General features: G+C 51.4%; 2 protein-coding genes across 5 annotated transcripts in view; one reads left to right on the top strand and one right to left on the bottom strand.

Moving 5' to 3' along the window:
- The window catches only part of RASSF4 (Ras association domain family member 4), a 32710-nt gene extending 15427 nt beyond the window's left edge, over window positions 1-17283 (top strand). For 2 of the 4 annotated variants that reach the window (XM_007176310.2, XM_007176311.2), the window contains exons 4-11: window positions 6208-6338; window positions 7728-7819; window positions 8530-8687; window positions 12243-12344; window positions 12616-12667; window positions 13293-13414; window positions 14275-14372; window positions 15761-17283. In XM_007176310.2, the coding sequence (XP_007176372.1) occupies window positions 6208-6338; window positions 7728-7819; window positions 8530-8687; window positions 12243-12344; window positions 12616-12667; window positions 13293-13414; window positions 14275-14372; window positions 15761-15821 (816 nt within the window). In that variant the 3' untranslated portion in view covers window positions 15822-17283. Of the gene's footprint in view, window positions 1-5792; window positions 6097-6207; window positions 6339-7727; window positions 7820-8529; window positions 8688-12242; window positions 12345-12615; window positions 12668-13292; window positions 13415-14274; window positions 14373-15760 lie in introns of those variants that run through there. The other 2 variants (XM_057530697.1, XM_057530696.1) reach the window with 2 other exon arrangements.
- Window positions 972-23341, bottom strand: DEPP1 (DEPP autophagy regulator 1). Its single transcript, XM_028164995.2, has 8 exons — window positions 23230-23341; window positions 22924-23063; window positions 18243-18274; window positions 10295-10452; window positions 9224-9276; window positions 6533-6651; window positions 2228-2504; window positions 972-1657 (listed from the first exon to the last, which is right to left on the bottom strand). Exons 6-8 carry the CDS (start codon window positions 6571-6573, stop codon window positions 1004-1006), a joined length of 972 nt encoding a protein of 323 aa, XP_028020796.2. The 5' UTR covers window positions 6574-6651; window positions 9224-9276; window positions 10295-10452; window positions 18243-18274; window positions 22924-23063; window positions 23230-23341; the 3' UTR covers window positions 972-1003.
- Between the last annotated feature and the right edge of the window lie 6 nt (window positions 23342-23347).

Raw genomic sequence — 23347 nt, forward strand, 5'->3', positions numbered from 1 at the left:
TTCTTTTTTTTGGCACCTTCTGAAGGTGCCATTAGCTCCTTTTACGTAGGGGGTATTAGCAGAGGCGCCCAGAGCCCAGGAATCTCCTTGGCCCTATCTGATCTCTGCAAATGCAGCAGTGTGATTTCTGAGCTTGGGGGGATTAGCCAGCGTCATCCTAGTTTCACACCGCTTTGCTATGAGGCTGGCCCAGTAAGCCTGACCCGTCCAGTCACCAGCCAGGCACCCGCTCAGCAGGTCAGCCCTCCTCACCGCCTCCTTAGGACGTTCTGGCCAAAGCCTGCCCCACACATATTTGCTGGAGAAAGTCAGGGACCCAGAGGTTTGAGTCAACCAGAGACACAGCGGTTGTGACAGTTGGAAAATTTGTATACAGTGCTTGTAACTCCATCTCCCAGTTCATTTGTACCGTTTCCCCAACCACTGTAGGGTATGAAGGACAGGCGTTGCTGTCCCCATTTTACAGATCAGGAAACTAAGTAAACTGCTTGTCTGAAACGTCTTCTTTTAAATTCATGGTTTACATTTTGCCTCCCCACAAAATACACGTAAAAGAGGACAGATAAATATTGCAAATGTCCAAAGCAATTTTTAAAATATTTTAAAATCAGAAAGAAAGAAAGGGAAAAGGGGGGAAGGGCTTTTCTATGTGTGGGCTTGTGACAAGCCCAGGGTTTTAGCCCATTTACTCATCAGCACAACCTAGGAGGCAGGTCCCATTAAGTACCCCCATTTTACCCATGAGAAAACCAAGGAAGAGATGTTAAAATAACTTGCCCGAGGTGATCAGCCAGTTAGGAGCAGTGCAAACGGGATGTCTATCGATTGCCACAGCATGTGAGATAGGCTCTTATTCGGAGCAGGGGTCTCACTATGAGTTGCCAAAGCAGGGAGCCTCTGCAGAGAGGCACCTCCCTCCCAGAGACCTACCAGGGGGGAGGGAGAGGGTGGAGAGGCGACGCAGACCTGTATGTTATTTGCAGAAGTCTTTATTGGGGAGGGGTCAGAGTTCATGGATCACGGGGAGGTGCAAATAGAGAGTTCTAAGGACGCTGCTGGGACGGGGGCTTGTTGGGGAAACTGCATCCTGGCCAGCTTGCCCAGAAGCCTGGGAGCACTGGTGCCAGTCCCTCTGCAGTCTCAGCAGAGAGTGCCCTGGAGCCCTGACATCACTCAGCCTCCCTCTGGGGGCCTCCCGGGCCTTGCCACTGTCCGTCTGTCTGCATGAAGCCCAGGGGTCAGCAGAGGATCCAGTCCTCCTTGGCATGTCCCTCCCACTTGGCCGATTTTCCTGAGACTCCCCAAAGAGCCAGTCCAGGGGGTCCACAGTGCTGGCCCCGGGCAGTGTGGGCTGCTGGCCACTGAAGCGGGTGGTGATGTCCTGTAGGGACCCAGGGGTGTAGCTCTTCTCACGGGAACGGGCTGGCCGGTGGGGTCTCCTGGGTCGGACCCTGGCTGCAGCCTCATCCGGCACTGAGGTGGGCTGCGCCAGCTGACAGATGGACTTCACGTAGTCATCCAGGCTAGGGGAGGCGGGGGGGTCCTCTCCAGGCCCACCAGGCAGCATCTCCTCCAAGGTCTCCCGAATTGTGGGCAGGTGGGCCACGGAAAGCAAAAGCCGGGACCTCATGGCTGCCGGCCACAAGGAAGCAGCAACCTGTTGGTTGACAGAGGACTGGGGTGAGGGACTAGTGTTCCATCCTGACACCCTTCCTGTGTCCCCTCCCCACCTGAGGCTGCCTGGGTGGATCACATGCCTGAGAGCAGTTTAAAGCCTGCAGATCCAAGACCAGGCTCGAACTCCTGGGCTCTTCCTGCTAACATTACTTAAGATCCTATCATTACTGTTGTTCAAGAACCCGTACAAATCAGAGAACCGAGCCTCACGGACTGGAGTCAGAGGAAACCTGGGTTTAAAACCAAACTTAGCAGTTGCTGACACGGAGTCCTTTGGCACAGTCACCTCTCCAAGCTTCCACTTACTCATCCATAAAATGGGGTTAAAAATACACCTCTCAAGGGCGTTGGGAAAAACTTGTGGAATGACACCTCATGGGAAATTCCATTATGAATATAAAGCCCTCCGCAGCTGTTGTTACAGCAGTTAGCTGCATCCTGGTCTCTAACCCGCAGTGAGGCTGTGCGCGTCCCAGGCTGAGAACTTCTTCAAAGATACCCAACGCCTTTTTGTTTTACCGCAGACCAGAGGGCAGTTGCTCTCTCTTACCTGTAGCTGAGGAGGTCTGGGGGTAGCAGGGGAGCTGGATGAGCAAGGAAGTCCACAGAAAGCCCCCAGGAAGCTCAGGGCAGAGGGATCGGGGTCCAGCAGTTGGAGCCCTGTGTCCGGCGTCAGATTGCTGGGAGGAGGGCGACGAGGAAGATGTGCTACGGCCTCTGGACGATGTGCCGCTGTCCAGAGTGGAATCCTCCCTGAGCTGTCTGGCGAACCTCGGGGCCTGGCAGCTGCTTTTATACCTTTCCACCAGCAATCAATTACTGTCACACTGGCCAAAAATAGCAGTTCTCAGGAAGGCTCTCAGAGGAAAACAGCTTGGCGGGCGGGGCCTGGCCCAGCAGCCAGCTTGGAGCAAGCGTTTGCGCCTGTGGGGCATTCTGGGAATGTTTACTCTGCAGGGCAGCGGTGGGGTGGCCACTGGGAGAGGCAGGGAGCTCCACTGGGCTCCCACAGGCAGCCCTAGGGTCTGCCACCTCTGCCTAGAAGTGTTCCCCACTACGCCTTACACTAGTACCCTGCAACCCCAGGACACTCTGGCCCGGTGCTAGCTCTTGCAGAGCCCTGGGCCTGCACTTGTGAGGGACCCTGCCAGACACAGCGATGCAGGGCTCAGCCTGGAGGCGGCTAAGGCCAGGCTCCCTGGGCCTGCTGGGAGTTGGGATGTGCCCACCTTCTTCTGGGACCAGGGGCAGCCTGCAGGGTCCTGGTCTTGCTGCTTCCCAGATGTGGTGCTTTCAAATGATAATTGGTTTATTTCTTTGTTCCCCAGGTATCTAATTAGTACTCCTGTGCACCAGTGACTGTTCTAGGTGCAGAGAACGTAAGCAGTGAACAAATCGTTGCGTCCTAGAGCTTAGCTGTTAGTGAGGGAAAGAATTAAGTACTCAGTGGATGGGTGCTGTGATGTTGGGTACTGATTACAGCTGCAAAGAAAAGGCCAGTTGCGCTGTGGTCGAGGGGTCAGGAGGGTCCTCTCTAAGAGGGGACGTTGAGCAGAGAGCTGAACAAATGAGGGTCGTGTGTTCCCAGTGGAGGGGCAGCATGTGCAAAGCCACTGTGACAAGAGTCTGCTGGGCAGGGGACAGCCAGGGGCCCATATGACTGGCCCAGGTGGGGAGAAGTCACTGGGTTTGGCATGGACACTGGGTTTCCCTCTGAAGGGGATGGACAGGCACTGCAGGATTTGAACAAGGGTGCAAGAGTCTGGCTTCTGCTTTGAAGGATTGACTTTGCCACTGTGTGTGGGCTGAAGGGCAGCTAACAGGGAGACCGAGGAGCATCTGGCCAGTGTTGGGAGGCCTCTGCTAGTGTCCAGGGGTGAGTGTGTCAGCACAGGAGGCAGCTGAGGGACAGGCAGGTGACCCTGGGAAAGCTCTTGCAGAGAGCCAGCACCATACCCTTCTCAGACCTCACGTCATCCACCTAGCCGTGGGTCCACCTGGAAGGTACCTGTCTTGTTCCCACAGGCAGGGGATGGAAAGCAAGTCACTGAGACAGAAGCTCAGGTCGGAAGTCTGATTGTTGGACAGACCCTAGATGCCGAGGCAAGCGGGAGGAGCTGGCAGTCCCAAGTTCATGCATTCTGGCTAGAGTATTTCTCGTGGGCCAAGGCATGGGGCCAACCCGTGATCAGGATGTCAGTTAAACATAGCAATTCCCACCTCGATGGCTCTTCCATCTGGATGCTTCTGTAGAGCCTTTGTCTGTTTCTCTGGCTCTCTTTGAATTCATTAGCAATTAGCAAATAAGCCAATAGGCTGAACTGAGGAGGGAAGTGTTGACTGGGATAGAATTAGAAGGCCCAGGTTGATTTCCCAACCTGTAGAAAGTCCAGGCCCCGGGACCTGTGTTCTCGTCCTGTTACTTCCCCACCTGCGTGGTGAGGGCTGCCCTGGAGGTCCCTCTTCTCTACTTTGGGCTTCTCTGATTTGATCAGAGAAAGCTGCAGGCTGACAGGGCCTCCCCTCCATTCTGATGGGGCCAGGCTGGGGGGCAGTAGAGCAGTGGTAGGGGGCTCAGATTGGGCACACCCGTGCTGCTTGTGCAGGGACACCAGGCCTGAGTCACATCAGGCCAGCTGGTCCCCAGCATAGCTTAACCCTGACCTCAGAGGCAGCAGCTCTGCCTCAGCCCCTTGCTTCCCCAGAGCAAGTCCCCCTGCCTCCTTCTTCATGGCAAGGTCCCCAGAGCTTTCATACAGCAACTTTGGAGGTCTGGCCTCAGTATGTCCAGCCTTGCTGCCCCTGCCTCAGCGGTGCCCCCAGGGCATCAAAGGGTCTGGGGCTGTGTCTGCTTCATCTCCTCCACCCAGAGTCCATCGTGGGGCTGGTGTCCATGAATAAACATGTCCACGAATGAACACACCGAGATGTGTTCCTGGTGGGGCAGAGGCTCTCTCCAGCGACCTGTCAACATCTGACAGAGGCATCTGAAGCTAAGTCTGAAAACAAAGACCTGAACCCCACTTTGGGTTTTCTTACTATCCCCACGGGACCTTTAACTCCAGTGGATCAATCTAGTCTTTCCTTTACAGTTACATATCTGTTACATATTACATACATACAGTTACATATCTTTAGTTACATATCTGTGCCTGTGTAGCATCAGTGGTTATCAAAAATAGCTCTGGGTTTTTTTGTTGTTGTTGTTTGTTTTCTTTTTTAGCAAATAGTGCAAGGCCATTCCAGAAAGCTATGTGTATTTTTGATAAACTTGAACAGAGGAGAAATATTTTCTCTGTGTATGGCAGGGGGTTTTAAATTATCACTAACTAACCATGAAATCGACACTGCAGGACACCTCTGTAAGCACAGCCAGGGATATGACATTTTCCACAAGGTCCCTCTTCTCACAGGGCTTTTGATGTCAGCAAGGAGAAAGAAATGGCATTTGTGAATCTAAAATGGTGCTTGAGATGGCTTTGGGAGAATGACGATTTAAGTTCATTGACAAAAGAACAGTATCAAAGCAGATTAGGAGCACATAGCTGGGAAGACCTAGACTCCGTGGAAGCGTGAAGCTGAGAAGGTTTCTGGCAGGTGCTCTGAGGGTGCAGACAAAGCAGCCTGGCCAGGCACACATGTGGGAGTGATGAGGCTGGACACAGGGAGCCTGGAGGTGGTAGCGCTTATACAGGAGCCGGAAATAGGTCAGAGGAACAGAATCAAGGACCTGAGGAGAGCAAGTGGGAGCTGGCTGAGGGTGCCTCTGGAGGACTCTGTCGATTAGGGCCTCAAGGTTGGTGGCAGGGGAGTGGCCATGCCATCTGCAGACCTTGGGAAATGAAGGCTGGTCAGGGACGCGGGCTGGGAGCTGTTGTAGATGTTCCGAGCGTGTGTGCCAGTGGTGGGACGTGGGACTGTCCATATCCCAGGTGGTGAGGAAAGCAAGACTGGCCCTCAGGAAAGAAGGCAGCTTGGAAATCTGGGGGTGGGTCAGGCCACTAATGGGAACAGTGTGGGGACTGTCCTAGTCCACCTCTGCTCTCGTGGGCATGGGATCCAGTACCCTCGGCACATGCCCAGGAGGGCCAGCTGACCGTTGGTCCCCTGCCCAGGTGCAGCAGTGGGTGGAGAGGTGCCCTGTGTTGCACTGGTGTCTGCACAGCCGCGCTTCCCTGGAACGTGTTTCCTTGCCGCTCTGTGGACGTGCCTGCCAGACAGCGGCCGCGTTCCTGTGGGACACCTGACTCAGCCGCCCTGTCCCAGACCCTGCACCCGGGCGGTGGAAGGGCACGCCTCAGGCTTCCTCTCGGCCCCGGGCCGCGTGCCTTGGAGCACATAGAAGTTCATGGGCCTTCCCCCAAAGGAGGACAGGACGCCAGGGAGGAGAGGGCGTGTCTGGGGAGGCCTGAGTGCACGGTGAGTCCCCTGGGCAGGGGCTGAGTCCTGAGCGGGGGTGGGGAGGGTGGGCAGTGACCCCTGAGCGCGGCTGCTCTGGGGGAAGAGGCTGACCCGTGTGAATCTCCACAGGAAGAAGGGGCTCTGATCATCGAGGGGCTCCTCAACATCTCCTGGGGACTGAGGCGGCCCATCCGGCTCCAGATACAGGATGACAGGGAGCGCATGCACCTCTCCTCCGCCTCCTGGGCACCAGGACGCCCGTGAGTACCAGGCCAGGTGGGGCGGGGCCAGGTGGTCTCCGTGACACCTGTTCAACCCGAAAGTATCGTTTGGGGTGTCGGGGGCGGGGGAAGTTGATCTCAGCCTAGCCCCATTCCCATTTGGGGCAGGAGCATGGCAGGATAACCCAAACTCATCCCTGTCACCCCGTGACGGCCTCAGCCCATGACCTCACCTGCCAACCTGCAGCCTCACCCCCAGATGGTCCTTCTCCATGACAACCAAGTCACCTCCCTCTTGGAGAACGTTCCAGGCTCCCCTCACCTCTGGCTGTACTTCTCAAACTTTCCTTGCCTGTAAGAGAGAGAGGGCTCTAGGTGGGGGGCTTCCGACACCCTCTGCAAGCTAAGCATCTCAGCATCTCCTGTTCTATGTTAAAAACGCATACAGTTTTAGCCTCCTACTGCTCTGCTTTTATTTCAATATCAGAATTTATTTTTATAAATTTATCAGAATTTAATATCAGATTTATTTAAATATCAAAAGAATGTTTCGATCGGGATGAAATGGTTTTCTACCTGCCTTATCGTTTTAATGGACGTTTGCCTCTCCCCACCCCGCCCCATAGACAGGCAGTTTGCTGCTGTGTTTTGCTTGCTTCTGCATGTAATAAATCCTTCTAAGAGTCAGAAATTCAAAACATTTTCCCCTTCAGAAATTTAAAGTTGCTTCTCTGAGAGCCCTTAACACATTGACGCCCCTGGGGCATCCCCAGGTATCCCTGGTCATTCATAGCAAATTTTGAGCTGCACAGACTTAGTGCTTCGAGTTTGGATGGGCTCCTTAGAGAGGAGGGTAGAAGTGGTCCCACGAGCAGTCTCGGACAAGGGCCCTCAGAGGCCGCTCAGCATTGGGCGGGACACTCTGCTCCTTGCAGGCTCCTGCTCACCGTGTGGCTACTTCCCATCACGCCCATTCCTTCTCCAGCCCAGCACCAGCCGCCCTGGCTTGGAGACCACGCTGCTCAGAGGCCTGGAGGTTGGCCCCCTCGAGGTTGCTGCTGCCCGACCCCCGCAGGCCTGAGGGCAGCCCAGAGAGCCCCCTCGGCACGTGGCCGCAGATGCCAGCTGCCTCAGCCCAGCACCCAGCAGAGCCTGGGCACTGTGTATGTCCCTGTGTCCAGGCAACGGCGCCCAGCACAGACACCGGGTCTTCAGGACAGACTCCGTCTCCTTCCAGCAGACACTGGGGCGATCCTTTGCTTTTCTTTTAATCTCTTACGTTGACTTAATATGAAATCCTGGCCTCAGCTCTGCCTGCCCTGATTCTTGCCTGTGTCCTGTCCACAAAGGCAGCCAGCCTCTTCTCTTTGACCTGAGCTACTTTTCTCTGCCTGCAGCCCTCTGAGCACCACGATTGTCTCTTTTCAGAAAGGAGCCACCTCTTCAGGATGGCAGAGTCACTGCCCAGGAACCAAGCGCTCAGGCCGGACCCAGGGAGGAGAGTTCCAGAGACAGCTCAGGTCAGTGGGGCCTCGAGCTGCCCAGGACCCTGTCCTGCTCATCTGGGGTGGGAAGGAAGGGAGGGGTTGGCTCATGACCACCGTCTCTGAATATCAGCTTTGTGGAGTAGCAAAGAATGGCTTGTTACCCTTCAGGAGCAGCCCCTGCTAGATCCCTCCTCAACCCGGGAGAGGCTTTCTTATCGACTCCTCACCTAGGGAAAAGGAATCAGAGGCTTGCAGAGGTGATGTAGTTTGCCTGAGTCCCTGCAACGTGCACCCTTATAGAAAGGAGAGAACACCAGCAGAGGGTGCGGCTCCCTCCTGGCCTTGCAGGCATCTGGGACCTCTTCCCCACACGCCGGATCCATACCTGTGTGTCTGTCCTCTCTGCGCCCTCCCCTTGCACTCAGTGAAGGGCTTGTCCCAGAGGACAGGGCTGGGGCTGTCAAAGTCCTGCTCTGGATCCCTGGAGACGGAGGCCCAGAGGCTTATGGCCATGCGGCATGGTGACACAGGTTATCCTGTCTGGGGGTCACCTTTCCCATCTGTAAAGTGGGCATCACCCAGGCTGGACCCCAGCCTCCGTCACAGGGACGGTGGTCACATCGCCGTCTGCTGTAGCCCAGTGCAACAGAGAGCCACGCTCCACACTCGGGACCACCACGGGAGCGGTTCTGTCACCACCGCCCTCACCCCAGCCTGACCCCCTCATCCACTTCTCACCACAGAGCCCATGGAGGAGGACGAGGAGACCCCACAGCTCATGCGGACCAAGAGCGATGCAGCCTGTGTGATCCAGAGGCGGCCCAGGTGCCGCGCCCCCGGTGAGGCCCAGAGGATCCGGCGACATCGGTTCTCTATCAACGGGCACTTTTACAACCACAAGGTGATGTCCCAGCCTGGCTTCTCTCCCGGGCCCTGAGGCTGAGGCCACAGGGAACAGCCCCAAGCACGGGTGTAACCACTGGGCCTTCTGTAGGCCGGGCTCCGTGGCGGTCATGCCGGAATTCACCTTCACCATGGCCCTGTGTGCAGATGTGGTCATGCCCCTGTCCTGATGGAGAAACAGGCTCAGGAGGAGAACTATCTTGCCCAAAGTCACATCAAAATATCACTCCACTTCATGGCCCCAAAGCCTGTATTTTTTCCATCACACACTCACTGTCAATTCATTCTCAAAAGTTGCGTGGATATTTGGAAAGTGATGCCAAATTCACTTTTAATAAGGCAATTTTCTATGAGGTTTCCACCCAAGCTCAGTTGATACGGGAACGTCATGTCCCCTACTGTCATTTTCACTTGGTAGATTAAGGCAACTAGGTTGAGGTGTGCCCAGGAGCACGTGTGTCTGTGTCCCAGAGAACCCACACTGCTCCTGATTCCCAGCACTTAGCCTTTTGTCCAAGTATGTATTGTACTGACCTCAGGAAAAAGAGCTCCTTCCCCAGATGACATCATTCCGTAAACAAACCAAACTGTAAAAGGAGAAGTTGATTGTTACTATAAATGGCACGAGTGGCAGTTTGGGTGAGGCCCTAGATGGGGAGTGTCCTGGTAACACAGCCACATCCTGCAGCACTGGGAAATTGGAAGCCAAGGTTTTTAGGTTAAGCAGCTGCCTTCTTGATAGGTGATGACTCATGGGAGGGGGAGGGGAGCCTGGGCAAAGGGAGGTCTCAGGGTCAGATCTGAAGAACAGTCCCCCAGGTGAGGTCTGCTGGGAGCCATTCAAGCCACTCTTGGGGTGCCCTGCACTTTGGGATGAAGAATTCAGCAAGGCAGGCTGAAAGGACCCTGCTTCACCATCAGGACCTCCCTCCACTCCCTGCTAGGTTTGCAGTGAGTGTTAATGAGGGACAATAGGTTATCTTTACTAAATCCAGGAAAACCCAGGACTATTTGAGAGTAGTTTCCTGAGAGAGGGAGGGGGAGGCAGGGCTGAAGTTAAACAGAGATTAAGAATGTCTAGATTAGCCAAAGAACCCACCATCTGACTTCGGTATTCTTTAAATGTTGCTCCAAAGGGGTTTTGTCCTTAAAGTGTTAAGTACCATTTGCTAGTATTTGAATATATATTGATATGCTATTTTAAGGGATTACTCAAAAATTTAGAAAGACTATTTGCATGGGTTTAGGCTCTTTCTAGTTCCACATTCCTAAAAAGGAGCTTTTTGCTCCATGACTCAAGGTACCAAATCGCGGGGTTTATCTTCAGTACATTCACCTCTACTCTAAGGGAGTCATCTCTAAGAGGTGTGTTGGGCACATTAAACCTTACGTTAGTCATTGCAAATGTCACAGGGACACGGAGATGTCTGAGCACTCTGTAGCCTTTGAAATGAACAAATGAACAGTGAGGGCTTTCATCACAGCCTTTCATGTCCATTGGAGCCATCCTGCCAAGAAGGGCTTCTTAGCCAGCCAGCCCAACACTCGATACACTACCCATTCAGGCCCCAGTAAGGGCAGATTTTCCCCCAGTCACAGATTTACCTGTGCGAAATGTAGACCCATTCTTCCAGGCAGATTGAGTACCTTCCAGGACAGGAACTAGTGTCTTAGTCATGTTGGACAGTTGATTCACATCTCCTGGATGAGTAAGGGTCTCCCTCTTTTTCGCCCTGCCCTACATGCATTCAGAATCAGTGTCCCTAGAAATCAGGCAACAAAGTACTTGAGTCACAGGCAACAATTAAAAAAAAAAAATTCCTAGAATTAACTTCCTGGGGTTGTTATTCCAGGTTTCATTTCTTAGAACTGTGCACTATTGCTTCACTCAATTATTTTCCAAAAGTGTTCTTATTCACAGTAATGTTGGCTTGATTTCCAGACTGGGTAAAACTTAGTACTTGTTTTCACTGCTTTGCCCTGGCCTGTTAGATTCAAATGTGTTCTGTGAAGGGAAAACCATTGTGGTTAGAGATGGGAAAACAGCCACGGGACCCTCGTTCCTACTTGGAGTTGGCTGGTATCTTCTTGAGAAAAGACTTCAGGCAGAAGAAACACTAACAATGTCTTATTGACATGACCTTTCTTCTCCTAGAAATAGCCTGACTTCTGTATTCCATATTTCTTAGAAACTGAAAACCTAGGCTGGCTTTCTGTATCACCCAGAGGCATTCTACATTTCAGCTGTGCAGAAGGCAGGTCCAAGTTTGAGTCTGGCTCTGGTACTCGGGGACCAGCTGCGGACACTGAACAAGTCCCTCACGCACCCCGAGCCCCTACTGGGAAAAGCAGAGCTAGGGCCATACAGGAGGAATGTGTGAATTGGAATTTGGAAAGCAAGGAGGAGCTTACCCACACGGAAGTCGGACACGCAGGGAGGCCCCTGTGGCACAGTGGTGAAGCATGGGGTTTGGGGCAGCTCTGCCCTTTCTAGATGGGTGATGCTGGCAAGCCACTTAACCTGTCCAAGCTTCCATGTCTTTCCTAAGAAAAGGAGACTAGTGACAGGTACTTCTAAGGGCTGTTGTGAGAATTAAATCAAAGATTATATATAGTTTAGCAGGTTTACTACCTAGCTAGTGATCATTGAGGACTTAATAAGCCTCAGGCAATGCCCTGGTTGACTTTCATGGATGGTGTCTCATAAACAAAGGCAAGATACCTATGAGAGTGTCACGGGCCCCCATAACTGTGCAGAAGCCATGTGGCTAGAGCACAGGGTACTTGGGAGGGAACCATGTATCACATGTGCATAACATGAGAGGAGCCACGGATGGCACTGTCTAGGCTGTGGGACATGCTGTAAGACAGTACTTCTCAAAGTGCACCCTACAGATAGCATCACGGGGCATTTTCCTCAAATGCAGATTTTGATCCAGGAGTCTGGACTGGGGGGACCTGAGACTGTATGCTGACACAGCTGGTCCAGAACACACTTTGAGTTGCAGAATTTCTGAAAGGTTGTTCCGCTGGCCAACAGTGTGGGTAATGGATTGGAAGGGCGGAGACTGGAAGGGGAGAGTTGAGAAGCTGATGCAGTATGAACAGAGGGCCTCACCTCAGGCACCGCTGGGAGAATGGAGAGGAGTGGACAGATTTGAGAATGTTCAGCCTTAGGATGAGCAGACACTTAGTGATTTGATCGACAGAAAGAGTGAAGGAGAGACTGGTTCCCCCAACCCCTTGTGAGTTACTTCTACGGCCCTGGTTCCTGGAATCCAGAGACCTGGACCTTAAAGCTTTGTAGTCATCTTTCTTAGAGGCTTCTGTAAGATGTGGGTTGTTACAGCTTCCCTGCGCGTGCCCAGATGTGGGCACAGCTTGTGTGTGGACCTTTGTGGATGGATAGACACAGGTGTTCCCGAAGCCCAGGTTTGCCTGCTGCTGCAGCCTCCTCAGCACCATCTGGCCGACAGTATGCCCAGACCCTGCGTGATGTCAGCCTCGTGTCCCCTCTGGACTTGCCCTGAACTGCCTCCCTCTTCCCGTACAGACCTCCGTGTTTACTCCCGCCTATGGGTCCATGACCAACGTGAGAGTCAACAGCACCATGACCACCCTGCAGGTGCTCACCCTGCTGCTGAACAAGTTCCGAGTAAGTCTGCCCACAGACGGCCCTGCCCCAGTTGCTGGTGGTTTGCTGTCTCGTTGGGGGAGGGGGCTGGGGAAAGCCATGGCTCCTGGCTAGAAGGATGACCCAGGTTTCCTCAGCTGAGCTGGCATCTCTGGGAATTTAAGCAGAGAGAGGGGAGGGTGCCTGGGGATTTGTGTGTGTGGCACTGAGGATGTGGTTACCACCAGGGGTCCCTTTCTGTCTCTCCTGTCTGGAAGAGCCGCGGTCTGACTTCCTGTTACTACCTGTGCAGGTGGAAAATGGTCCCAGTGAGTTTGCACTCTACATCGTTCACGAGTCTGGGGGTAAGTGTCTGCCTTTGCTTCCCGATCATAAAAGCAAAAGTCCCTGTCCATTTGGCAAGCTCACCAGCTGTGCTCCTTCTCCGAGGGCTGGGCTGGCTTGTGCAGCGGGCACGGGGCAGGTGCCCTCCTGGCCTTGGGACATGCTATGCCCCCACCACGAGCACCCCTCCCAGGCCCAAATCCAGGCACATTGTCATCCCTTTCAGAATCCCACCAAAACCACATGGTAAGCCGCTCTCTCCAGTAGGTTCAGCAGGGAGCGGGGAGGAATGCGCATCTGGGTCTTCAAGATGGATCAGTGGGGAGTTCTCGCCCACTGAGAACTGCTGTTGCAGAACTTGTACTGCATGGCCCTACGTCCAGTGCTGCACAGCCCAGGTCTGATAACTGAGCAGACCTGGCCTCCCCAAGTCCACTTCCCCATCCCCCGCTCCTTCAGCCACTGTTCCTCTCTGAGCTGGGCCTTCACCGAAGGACATGATCACACATCATCAGGGCAGTGTCCATCACACAACACCTGGCAGTGTTGCCAGGCCCCCTGGACATCTGTCTTCCATTACATTCCTGTCCTGGAACAAAGAGACGCAGAGATGCCATGAATTTTGTCCACCACCTTCTTTTTCAGAGAGGACAAAATTAAAAGACTCTGAGTACCCGCTGATTTCCAGAATCCTGCACGGGCCCTGTGAGAAGATCGCCAGGATATTCCTGATGGAAGCTGACTTGGGCGAGGAAGTCCCCCATGATGTGAGTGAGGGCTGAGGCTCGGGGAGGCCTGCTCCTGAGCTATGGGCTGGGGGACAGCATGGCGGACTCCCAAGGGCTCTTAAGGTGACCTTGGGCAGAGCCCTCTTGGGCGATGCTTCCAGGGCCCCACGGCCGTTCTGAAGGGCCGGTACAGGATTGCTTTCAGCCCTTCTTCTTCCTGTCAGCCACCGCCAGATGCGTCAGCTGGCTCAGGGGAGATAAGAAGTTGGGTCTTAGAAAACCATGGCCTGGCCTTTCCCCCTCAGACAGATAGAATCTTTTCCTTCATTGGAGCGTGTTTTGTTGTCATTGCATTAAAGACCCACAACAAGGGCTCCTTAACTAGGGCCTAACTAGGGCTTATGGAAGGGACCCTATGGAGGTCTGTGTCTCAGGACAGCCTGAGTCCTGGCTGGGCAATGGGCACATTTCCAAACTCCCTGCCCAGAAAAGGCCTATAGGGTGTGGACCCCAAGGAGAAGGCCCAGTGACCCTGTATCCCTTGAGCCATTCACAGACGAGTGTAGTTTCACTCCATTGTTAAAAACAATGGCATTCCCACCGTCTCCACCCCACCCCCAGAGAACACCCAGTGTGACTCCACTCACTATTGAATGCTCTTCCTAAAATTCAGCTTAATCTTTCTTCCCAGGGATCATAGTTGCCTTTGAGGTAAGAATGGGCTCCATCCTCCCATCCTGGTACACACAGAGCAGTGTTGGGGGTGGGAGGAAAACAGGACAGCCTCTTCCTTGGATTTAAGACCTTGCTGAATCGGCCGCTATGGAAGCCATGAGGAAAAGAAAACACACTTTTGGCTTCTAATTTAAAACACATTAAAATGTTCTTGGATTTTCTAGGTCGCTCAGTACATTAAGTTTGAAATGCCGGTGCTGGACAGTTTTGTTGAAAAATTAAAAGAAGAGGAGGAAAGAGAAATAATCAAACTGACCATGAAGTAAGCAGCACTTAAAGAGCCAGTCGTGGGTACTGAACGTCAGGGCAAGTCTGCAGGGCAGAGCACGCAGGCCCTGGGCTGGGACACCTCTCTCCTCCAGGTGCGCCAGGTGTCCTCACGCAGCTCAGGGACACCTGCTAACCCTGTCTCCCCAGCACCGCCCTCTGGCCCCTTGCTCGACAGTGACACCAAGCTGGGGTGACAGCCTACCAAAATAGGGGGAAGCAGTCCAGACCACTCATCTAGCCTTGGCAATCTCACCAGCACAGGACAGGCACAAGCTGCTGAAAAATGCCCAGGAGAGTCAGGCAGGAGCACGGGTGGGCCCTGGACCAGGGTTGTGTGTTCTGCTGGTAACATTGCTCTGGAGGAGCAACCGAGAGGGGGCCTGCTTGTGCACCTTCAGCCTCGTCTGGGCCCTTCACACTAGCCGGAATTCTAGGCCTGCCCCAAAGCAGCAGTTATTGGAACTGCCTGCACCAGCTGATGTTTGCAGGTGCAGGGGACCAGTTCAATGGAAAGGTGAGCAGGTGTTACCTGCTGGCCCCTGGGGAAGCTACATCAGGGCCCGGCTGTGTGAGGTCAGCCAGGTTGCACATCCCAGTGATCTGTCTCTCCCTCTGCAGGGGAAGCTCGGTCCCAGAGTCCCCCTTAGGAAGGGAAGGAGAGAGGCTGCTGTGAGGGCCCGCGGTCAGGGGACTGGTTCCGATTCTGGCATCTGGCTGAATGATTCTTAGAAAGGCTTCTATGTGTGCAGTCAGGGCCCATTCAGGCAGTCAGCAGAGACCTCAATCAGAGGAAACAGTCTACATGCAGTCAGCAGTGTCAGCGTGGCTAGAAAGGACTTGAGGGTCACCTGGTCAGCCTGTTCAATGTACAGAGAGGAAACAGAGGCCTGAGATAAGGAAGGAGGCAGCACCACGTGACTGCAGAGCCGGGGCTTGAACGCAGGCTTCCTGATCCCTACTTTGCTGCCCTGTATACTCCAGCACACTCCTGTCTGTACTGGAGAATCTTTTTTTTTAACATCTTTATTGGAGTATAATTGCTTTACAGTGGTGTGTTAGTTTCTGCTTTATAACAAAGTGAATCAGCTATACATATACATATATCCCCATATCTTGTACTGGAGAATCTTTGGAATAGAAAGATCATTCTGCTTTGAAGCTTGACAGGGTCTGCAGCCCTGTTTGACTGCTCCTCGAAGCCAGTGGTCTTGTGGGATGTGGGCCTGGCTTTTCCCTCTCCGGGCAGAGGAGAGATAGTGGCCACTAATCAGCCGGTCAGGAGCCGTGGGTCTCTGGGCCCAGCATCTATGTGCTCCCTTGCTCCCCCCCTCCCTGTCCCCTCCAGTATTAGTGAGTCCTCTTGGCTGTGTCTCCCTCCAGGTTCCAAGCCCTGCGTCTGACGATGCTACAGCGCCTGGAGCAGCTGGTGGAGGCCAAGTAGCCCACCAGCACCTGCCTCTTCCGAAGCCCCCAGCAGCCAGCGCACTCTGAGCACTGGTGGCCGGGCCCTGATTGTCACACAGATTGGTCACACTGGCTGAGAATCTGGCACCCGTGTTTCCACCTGTCCACCTGCCCAGGTAGCATGAGTCCCATGTCCCTGGCTCTTGGCTCCAAGGTGAGCACTCACAGTGCCCAGACCTAAGCCTGAGGAGCCAGGAACCTGCTGGGTGGGGTCTGCGTGTGAGACTGGCCTGGGCCGTGAGCAGCCCTGAAGCTGTGACATGGGCCACTTATGTAGCTGGACAGCATGGCCAGTCCTGTTCACTCCACACTTCTCCTGCTCAGGAGAGCAGAACATGACCTTGTTTCCAGGGCGTGGGCTCCGTCTGCTCTCCCAGTGCCCAGCCCAGAACCACAAGCCCTTATCCTCGTCAAACACGTGAACCACTAGACCCCCGGCTGCCCTCGTCTCATGCTGCCACTCAGAAACTCCGCTGGGTAAAGCAAGGGCTGCCAGCGGGTATGGGATGTGCGATGCTCCCAGCCATCACTTCACCATGGCGTCCCTGGCCCTCAAGCCTCTGACATCACTCCATGAGCCTCACATAGCCCTGTGCCCCAGCAGCAGAGGTCAGACTGGGAGTAAGACCTCCAGCAGCCCATCTTCTCTCTGCAACACTCACTCTGAGCTTCCTCAGCAAGACCTGAAGGGATTCTTATAAGGAGCTCGCTGCAAGAAACATGTCAGTTTGATCACATTGAGGTGACCCGCGTGGCATTGAAAGGACGCTGCCAGGGTGCGTGCGAGTCCAGGAGCTGTCCAGGGACTGCCGGCAGTGGCTTGGGAAGGCCGCGCTCTGCCCCGTTGCTGCTCTCCTCGGACACCTGTGTGCCTCCTGCCCTCTCTGGGTGTGCATTCCTCCCCTCTCAATACTTCCCATCAAAGGGCCACCAAGGGAAAAATGTCTGTTTGAGGAGAAAGGGCTTTGAATTCCCTGGGGCCAGATACAGAACAATTTGGGTTTGTCAGCTGATGGAAAAACTTCTGGAATGAACAAGAAGGCATTTGCAAAAATTATGTAACAGTTTACATTGGTCACGTAAGGTGTCTGTCCAAAACAGAGCAAACTGGAGACCACATTCTCCCACTGGGGCCCATGGATAGTGGATTTAAAGGGAAAAACTATAAAGTCTCCCAAATATAGAAATTCAGTATGAGGGAGATTCCCTCGGTGCCTTGTACAGCGCCCATAAAGAACAGAGCTTGGGAGCAGCCGTGCCAATAGAACCCACTGCTCAGGGTGAACTTCACAACAGGATTGCCCCAACCTGGCACCATCTGCACAGAGGCAGGCGCAGAGATGCCCAGGGGAGGTCCGCTGTAGTTTCTGCTGTCCCTGCTCGCCTTTGGCAGCACAGTTTCCTGGGTACTCAATAAAGGTGTGCTGTATTGAACTGAAGGAGTTAGGTCCAAGCTTCTTTTTTTTGCTTGTGTGTGTCCACCCTGACCCTCTGCTCTAACCTCTGACACTCCTGTCCCACAGTACGTGTGGCCAAGTTTGGCAGAAGAGCCAAAGCTGAGCCACAGCCCACGGCTCATGACACTGACATGACTCCTTCCTTTCCGGGCACATTCTTGGGGCTGGTGTGGGGCCTGAGGACAGAGGCAGCTGCAGGGCACAGAGGAGTATTGGTGGGGGTCTGTGGACAGCCTGGACAACATGCACAAGGGTCACCCCGAATCGCAGAGTCCCAGCATCAGGAGGACCTCGGGAATCTTGCAGGGCTGGGGGCGGGGCACGGTGACGGGGTCTAGGGGAGGGTAGAGAACGACTCAAACAGGGCTCCTCAGTAAAACAGTGAAATAGCTCCCAGACCCTATTTATAAGCTCAGGTCAAGGACAACTGTTGTCCATTGTTCAGCAGTAATTGAGGGACCGCCTTGTGCCAGACCTGTGCTCAGCCCTAGAGGGACAAAGACAGAGCCATGCTGTAACCTGTGTTCAGGGGTCTCAGACAAGACCTGGGAGAAGCAGGCCACACACCCTGGATGGTCAGGGGACCAGCAGGGCAGAGAGATGCTGAAGGTCCCTGGAAGGAGGCCCAAGGCTGAGCCCGACTTGCCTAAGAGAGTGTGTGTGACATTCTAGCCTGAAGAGGCCTGCCAGCCCTGGAGCAGACAAGGCTTGGCACATGGGAAGCCGTCAGATGAAGAAACCCTCTGTAAACATCCCCAGTTTTGCTTTTGGGGTTTTTTGTTTTGTTTTGTTTTCTTTCAGTTGTTACAATGTTACTTCATTTAAGGCCTGTCTTGATACATGTCACTTGTGAAATAGAATTACCAAAACTAACTTCTGAATAACATAGCTAAGAAATCACTAACAAGTTGTACAAAAAAAGGGAAAATGTACAGACATACCTCAGAGATGTTGCAGGGTTGGTTCCAGGCCACTGCAATAAAGCAAATACCACAATAAAGTGAGTCACACAAATTGGTTTCCCAGTGCATATAAAAGTTACGTTTATGCCCTACTATAGTCTATTAAGTGTACAATAGCATTATGTCTAAAAAAACAATGTACGTACCTTAATTTTAAAATACTTTATTGCTAAAAAATGCTAACAATCATCTGAGCCAAGTCGTAATCTTTTTGCAATAGTAACATCAAAGATTATTGATCATAGATCACCATAACAAATACAATAATAATGAAAGGCTTGCAAATTGTGATGTCAACTGAAAAAAATACACACAACCTAAAATTTGTGAGTTATGTTTTATTTGGGGACCTTACTGAGAACTATATCCCATGACACAGCCTGTCAGACAGCTCTGAGGAACTGTTCCAAAGAGGTAAGGGAGGAAGCAAGATATGCAGGAGTTTTTGCTTAAAAAAAAAAAAAAGCCAAACATGTAGTTGAACACCGAAAGATGACTGCTGATCACAAAAAGCAGAAGTCTCATGTTAATGATTTTAGTGCCTTTTGGTGTATGGGAAGATGCAAGAGTCTGGGTTCATTAAAATTATTCCTTAGATACGCATCTTAACTATCTAGGGCCAGTATCCTGTTTTTCTCCATCCTAAATTGCCCTCAGGGTGCACCCCTTGGAGCGACTGCAGTGGCTGATGTCTTGATAGCACCAACATTTCTTGTTTACTGAAATGGCTGGCTACATTTTTTTTGTCCACAGTGAGAATTACCAAAATGTGACACAGAGACACAAAGTGAGCAAAGGTTATTGGGGAAATGGCACCAATAGATTTATTCAATGCAGGGTTGCCACAAACCTTCAATTAAAAAAAAAATGCAATACCTGTGAAGCACTATAAAGCAAAGCACAATAAAACAAGGTATGCCTGTGCACTTCTGCAATCATCTGAGGGGTTACAAAACTTTTTATCAACACTAGTTGCTTTTCAGAGGCAATTTGAAAAGCTGCTAATTCAGCTCACCCTGACACCACAATTTCAGACTTTCTCTGTTTGGCTCTGTGGTTTCCTGATGGTTTGTATGGGAGTTCCATGTGCCTCTCTCCACAGAGCTTAGATTATTTGTCATATGTTGCTTAACTCACTGGTATCGTAGGTAGTAAATGTATCCAAAGAAAAAGTGAAGATTCCTGTGATGAGCGTCCTCTCTTAAAACAGGACGGTCTTCCCAGGTCAGGCCTCTGGAACCAGGGAAAATAATAAACACAGGATAAAATCAACATGATTGCAAAAGAAGATCTGAACTCAGGAAAAACAGGGTGATTTGCCCAGAGCAAATTACCAGAAGGAATCAAAAAACAGCTTGTTTTTCCCATGGTGATAACCATATGCTACCTGCTTAGAATGTTTTCCAGAAAATGGATTAAAGACCTTCCCACTGTTAAAATAAAGCCGTTCGTTCACCCAGGATACATCTGGCCTCTTAGTCCTAGGGAAACAAAGCACAAGGCTTATCCTGTCGGATCAGGTGATCTGTGGAGAAGCTGGCAATACACAATGTGCCCATGTGGGCAGGATACAGGTGCCCTGAAGCTGCAAAGCAGCAGTGGGATATTTTTGTCAGGTGCCCTGCTGTCAGTCCCTGCTGTCAGGGATGTTAAATCCATCCCTGCCCCTCAGTCCCTCAGCCATGATCGGGCAGGAAAGGCAGTCAGACTCAAGCCTTTCCAAATGTAAAAACAGCAAGTGCACGTGCTGTATTTAGCCCCCATGACCTGTGATTGTCTGGGAGAAAGCCAGCTGCTGACCTGCCCTTGGACTTCCAGCATTCGGGTGGGGCTCTGCTCCCTCCTGGCTGGACTTTTAACAGAGATGTTTTCTGCAAACTCAGGAATGGGAATTCCCAGAGTTTCCTTTCCCAGAGAACCCAAAGGAAACAGAAAGCAAAGCCTCAGGCTTGGTGGACAGAACCCTCGTTCAGGGGCCCTTCATGGGAGATAGACCGCTCCTTACTGCACTTGGCCCTTGGGCCACACACATGACCGTCTTCTTTTGCACTGTTGCCAAATGCAGACCCAAGGCAGCAGTGCTCCCTGTTGAGACAGTGCTTTTTGGTGTGTGTCTCTGTCTGTCTGCAAGGGAGTGGGGTGCAAGGGACAAAGCCATAGTAAAAGGAAGCTGTCTTGCCAAGACCGTTCTCAGCCCAGAAGCCTGTTCTTCCTAGAATGAGCCCTTCAAATACAACTGGGCTCAGGGACACACTGGACCCCACTGCGAGCCGTTTCCCAGAGGAGCCCCAGCCATTAAGGGATCTGGCCTCTCTTGACCCAATTCTCCCAGAAAGATGTGCTATTACGAGAACGCAGCCTATCTTTGCTACCCTGACTGTACCTCCCTCCTTTTCCCTCCCCCCTTTCAGCTTTCTGTTTTGTAAATATCAAGTGTGACCAATTTCAATAATTTAATTTGTTTAAAAATAACCTGGAATTCTATTTGAGAGATACTGCTAGGTAGAGGTTAAGAGCATAGGCTCTGGACCCAAACTGTCTGCCACCTGTGGCCTTAGGCAAGTTGCTTGCCTCCATTTTCTCATCTGTAATATGAGGATTATAACAATTCCTATCTCTTAAGATTGTGAAAGGTATATTAGCTTTGCTGTAGTAACAAATAACAACAAAAATAGTGGCTACAACAAGAGTGTTTACTTCTCTGGCCTGTTACATGTGACTGCAGGTGGCTCCAAGTGGGCTTACATGGCTCTGCTCCACATGCCTTTCATCCTGGGCTGAAGGCTGAAGGAGCAGCCCCTACGTGGGACGTATTATTCTTGAGGCAGAGGGGAAGAACAGAGTGGTGGCAGAAACACAGTGACCCAAAGCTTCTTCTGGGATGGGCTATACTTTGTGTCCACACACATGCAGTTAGCCAATGCTACTCACATGTAAAGTCAACATCAGTGGGATGGGCTATCGTTAACCAGAAGACAATGAAAGTCACACAGGATTAAGCAGGGATGTTAAATCCAAGAAGGGTAGAGCAAATGCTCAAGAGCAGACATACCACAGGAATATTGAATGAGGCACTGCCACTGCTTCAAACAGTGCCTAGAACATAATAAGCACTCAGTAAGTGTTGGCTATTATTATACTAACGAATAAACTGAGGCCATAAAACCCTGCCTGTTTTCTCTCCCTCTCTTTTTTCCTTTTACCCTTTATTCTTCCTCCCCTCCCCACCCCATAACCTTTTCTATCTCTTGCCCCCCTCCATCCTTACCTCCTACTCTGTCCACTCTTGGCCACCCATAGCCATGTATTTCCTGACTTTTGTCTCTCTCCTTTTTAAATTTCATCTTTCTTTACCCAATTACCTACTTCTCTAACCTACACATCTCTGGGCCTCTGTAGCTGGCCCATTCGTTTTTAGGTACAGGCAAAAGGGATAATCCACCTTTACGTGGGACATGAAGTTAGTTTTAACTAGTAACTCTCTTAAGAATAAAATTTTTTGAATAAATTTTTATTATTTTAATGTACATAGAGCAAACAGTTCCATCAGGTCATTTTTGTTCTTGAAACTTTTCCTAAACTATCTTTGACCATTGTCCCCTACCCCTACCCCCTCTGGCCACCAGCATCAACCACTTATAACAATTTAATAATAAAATAACAATGCCTCATATTTCTTATGTGTTAGGCATTGTGCTAAGTGCCTTACATTATCTTATTTAATCTTTACAACAGTCCAGCTATCATCTAGATAACTGAGCTGACATTCCCCATCCAGGCCTTAGTCAGTTTCACGCTTTGCCATCTGCAGAGCAGAAAGCTCCAGCTTGATATCTGAACCTCTGATCTAGTCTGGCCTGTGCCATCAACTCGCTGTGTACTTCAGGCAAGTTTCCCTCTCAGCCTTATTTTACTGCTCTTTAAGATGGATACGAGGATCCCTGCTTTGCAAGGCTATAAAGATGAATGACCAAAGAATAGATGTAAAAGCACTTTGTAAAGAAGCATCTTATAAATTCATTCATTCAACAAATATTTGCTGAGTGCCTGCTACCTTCTGAGCACTGTTCTTAGCACTACAGAGATAACAAAGAACAAGAGACAGATCATGACAGCTTTGTGTGCCACTGTGAGGCCATGAGCTTTTGCTCTAATAACATGGGAAGCCTTTGGAGGATTTTGAACAAAATGAATGACATGATCTGACTTGGGTTTTAAGAAGATCACTCTGGGGCTGTGAGTAGATGTAGGGAGACCAGTGAGGAAGCCAATGCAATAATCCAGACAGGAGATAACAGCAGCTTGGTGGAGCTTATAGCAGTGGAGGTGTTGATAGTGGCTCAATTCTGGATATATTTTGAAGATCTAGCCAACAGAATTATAGATGGCTTGGATTTGGGTTTGGGATGAAAAAAGAAACAACAATGACATCAAGATTTTTGACCTGAGCAATTGGAAAGTTGGAATTGCCAACTGTCGGGATGAAGACTGATGAAGGAACAGGTTAGGTGAATATCAGAAGTTCATCTGGGGGTATGTTAGGTTCGGGATGTCCATCACACATGCAAATGGCACTGCGTTATATAAGTTATAAGTTATAACTGGATATATAAGTCTAGAGTTCAGTAATATTTGCACCCCAAGGTTGGACTGGAGTTACCGGTTAGGAAGTCTTCAGCACCTACAGATGGTATCTGAAGCCATTAGACTGAAGGAGTTCTGCAGGCAAACGAGGGCCCGGAGAGAAGAGAGGAGATCGGGTGACCCAGCACAGGTTAGGTTGGCGGAGGAGGAGGTTGGCTGTAAGAAATGAGAACCAGGAGAGATCATTACTAAAGAGAAACAAGGGGGTGTGTTAAAAATCACGAGACTTTGGAGCCAAAAAGACCCATTCCAATCCTTGGCCATCCACTTATACACTGTCTAAACTCGAGCAAACTTCTACTCTAAGCCTTGGTTTCCTTACCTGTAAAATGAGTATGATCGTTCCCATTTTGTAAGGGCTTTTTGGTATAATCAAATAAGGTGACTCATGAAAAATATCAGGAACAGTTTAGGCTCTCCAAAAGTACCTCTATATAATT

The sequence above is a fragment of the Balaenoptera acutorostrata genome, chromosome 16 (assembly GCF_949987535.1).
Source record: "Balaenoptera acutorostrata chromosome 16, mBalAcu1.1, whole genome shotgun sequence".
NCBI classification, from domain to species: domain Eukaryota; kingdom Metazoa; phylum Chordata; class Mammalia; order Artiodactyla; family Balaenopteridae; genus Balaenoptera; species Balaenoptera acutorostrata.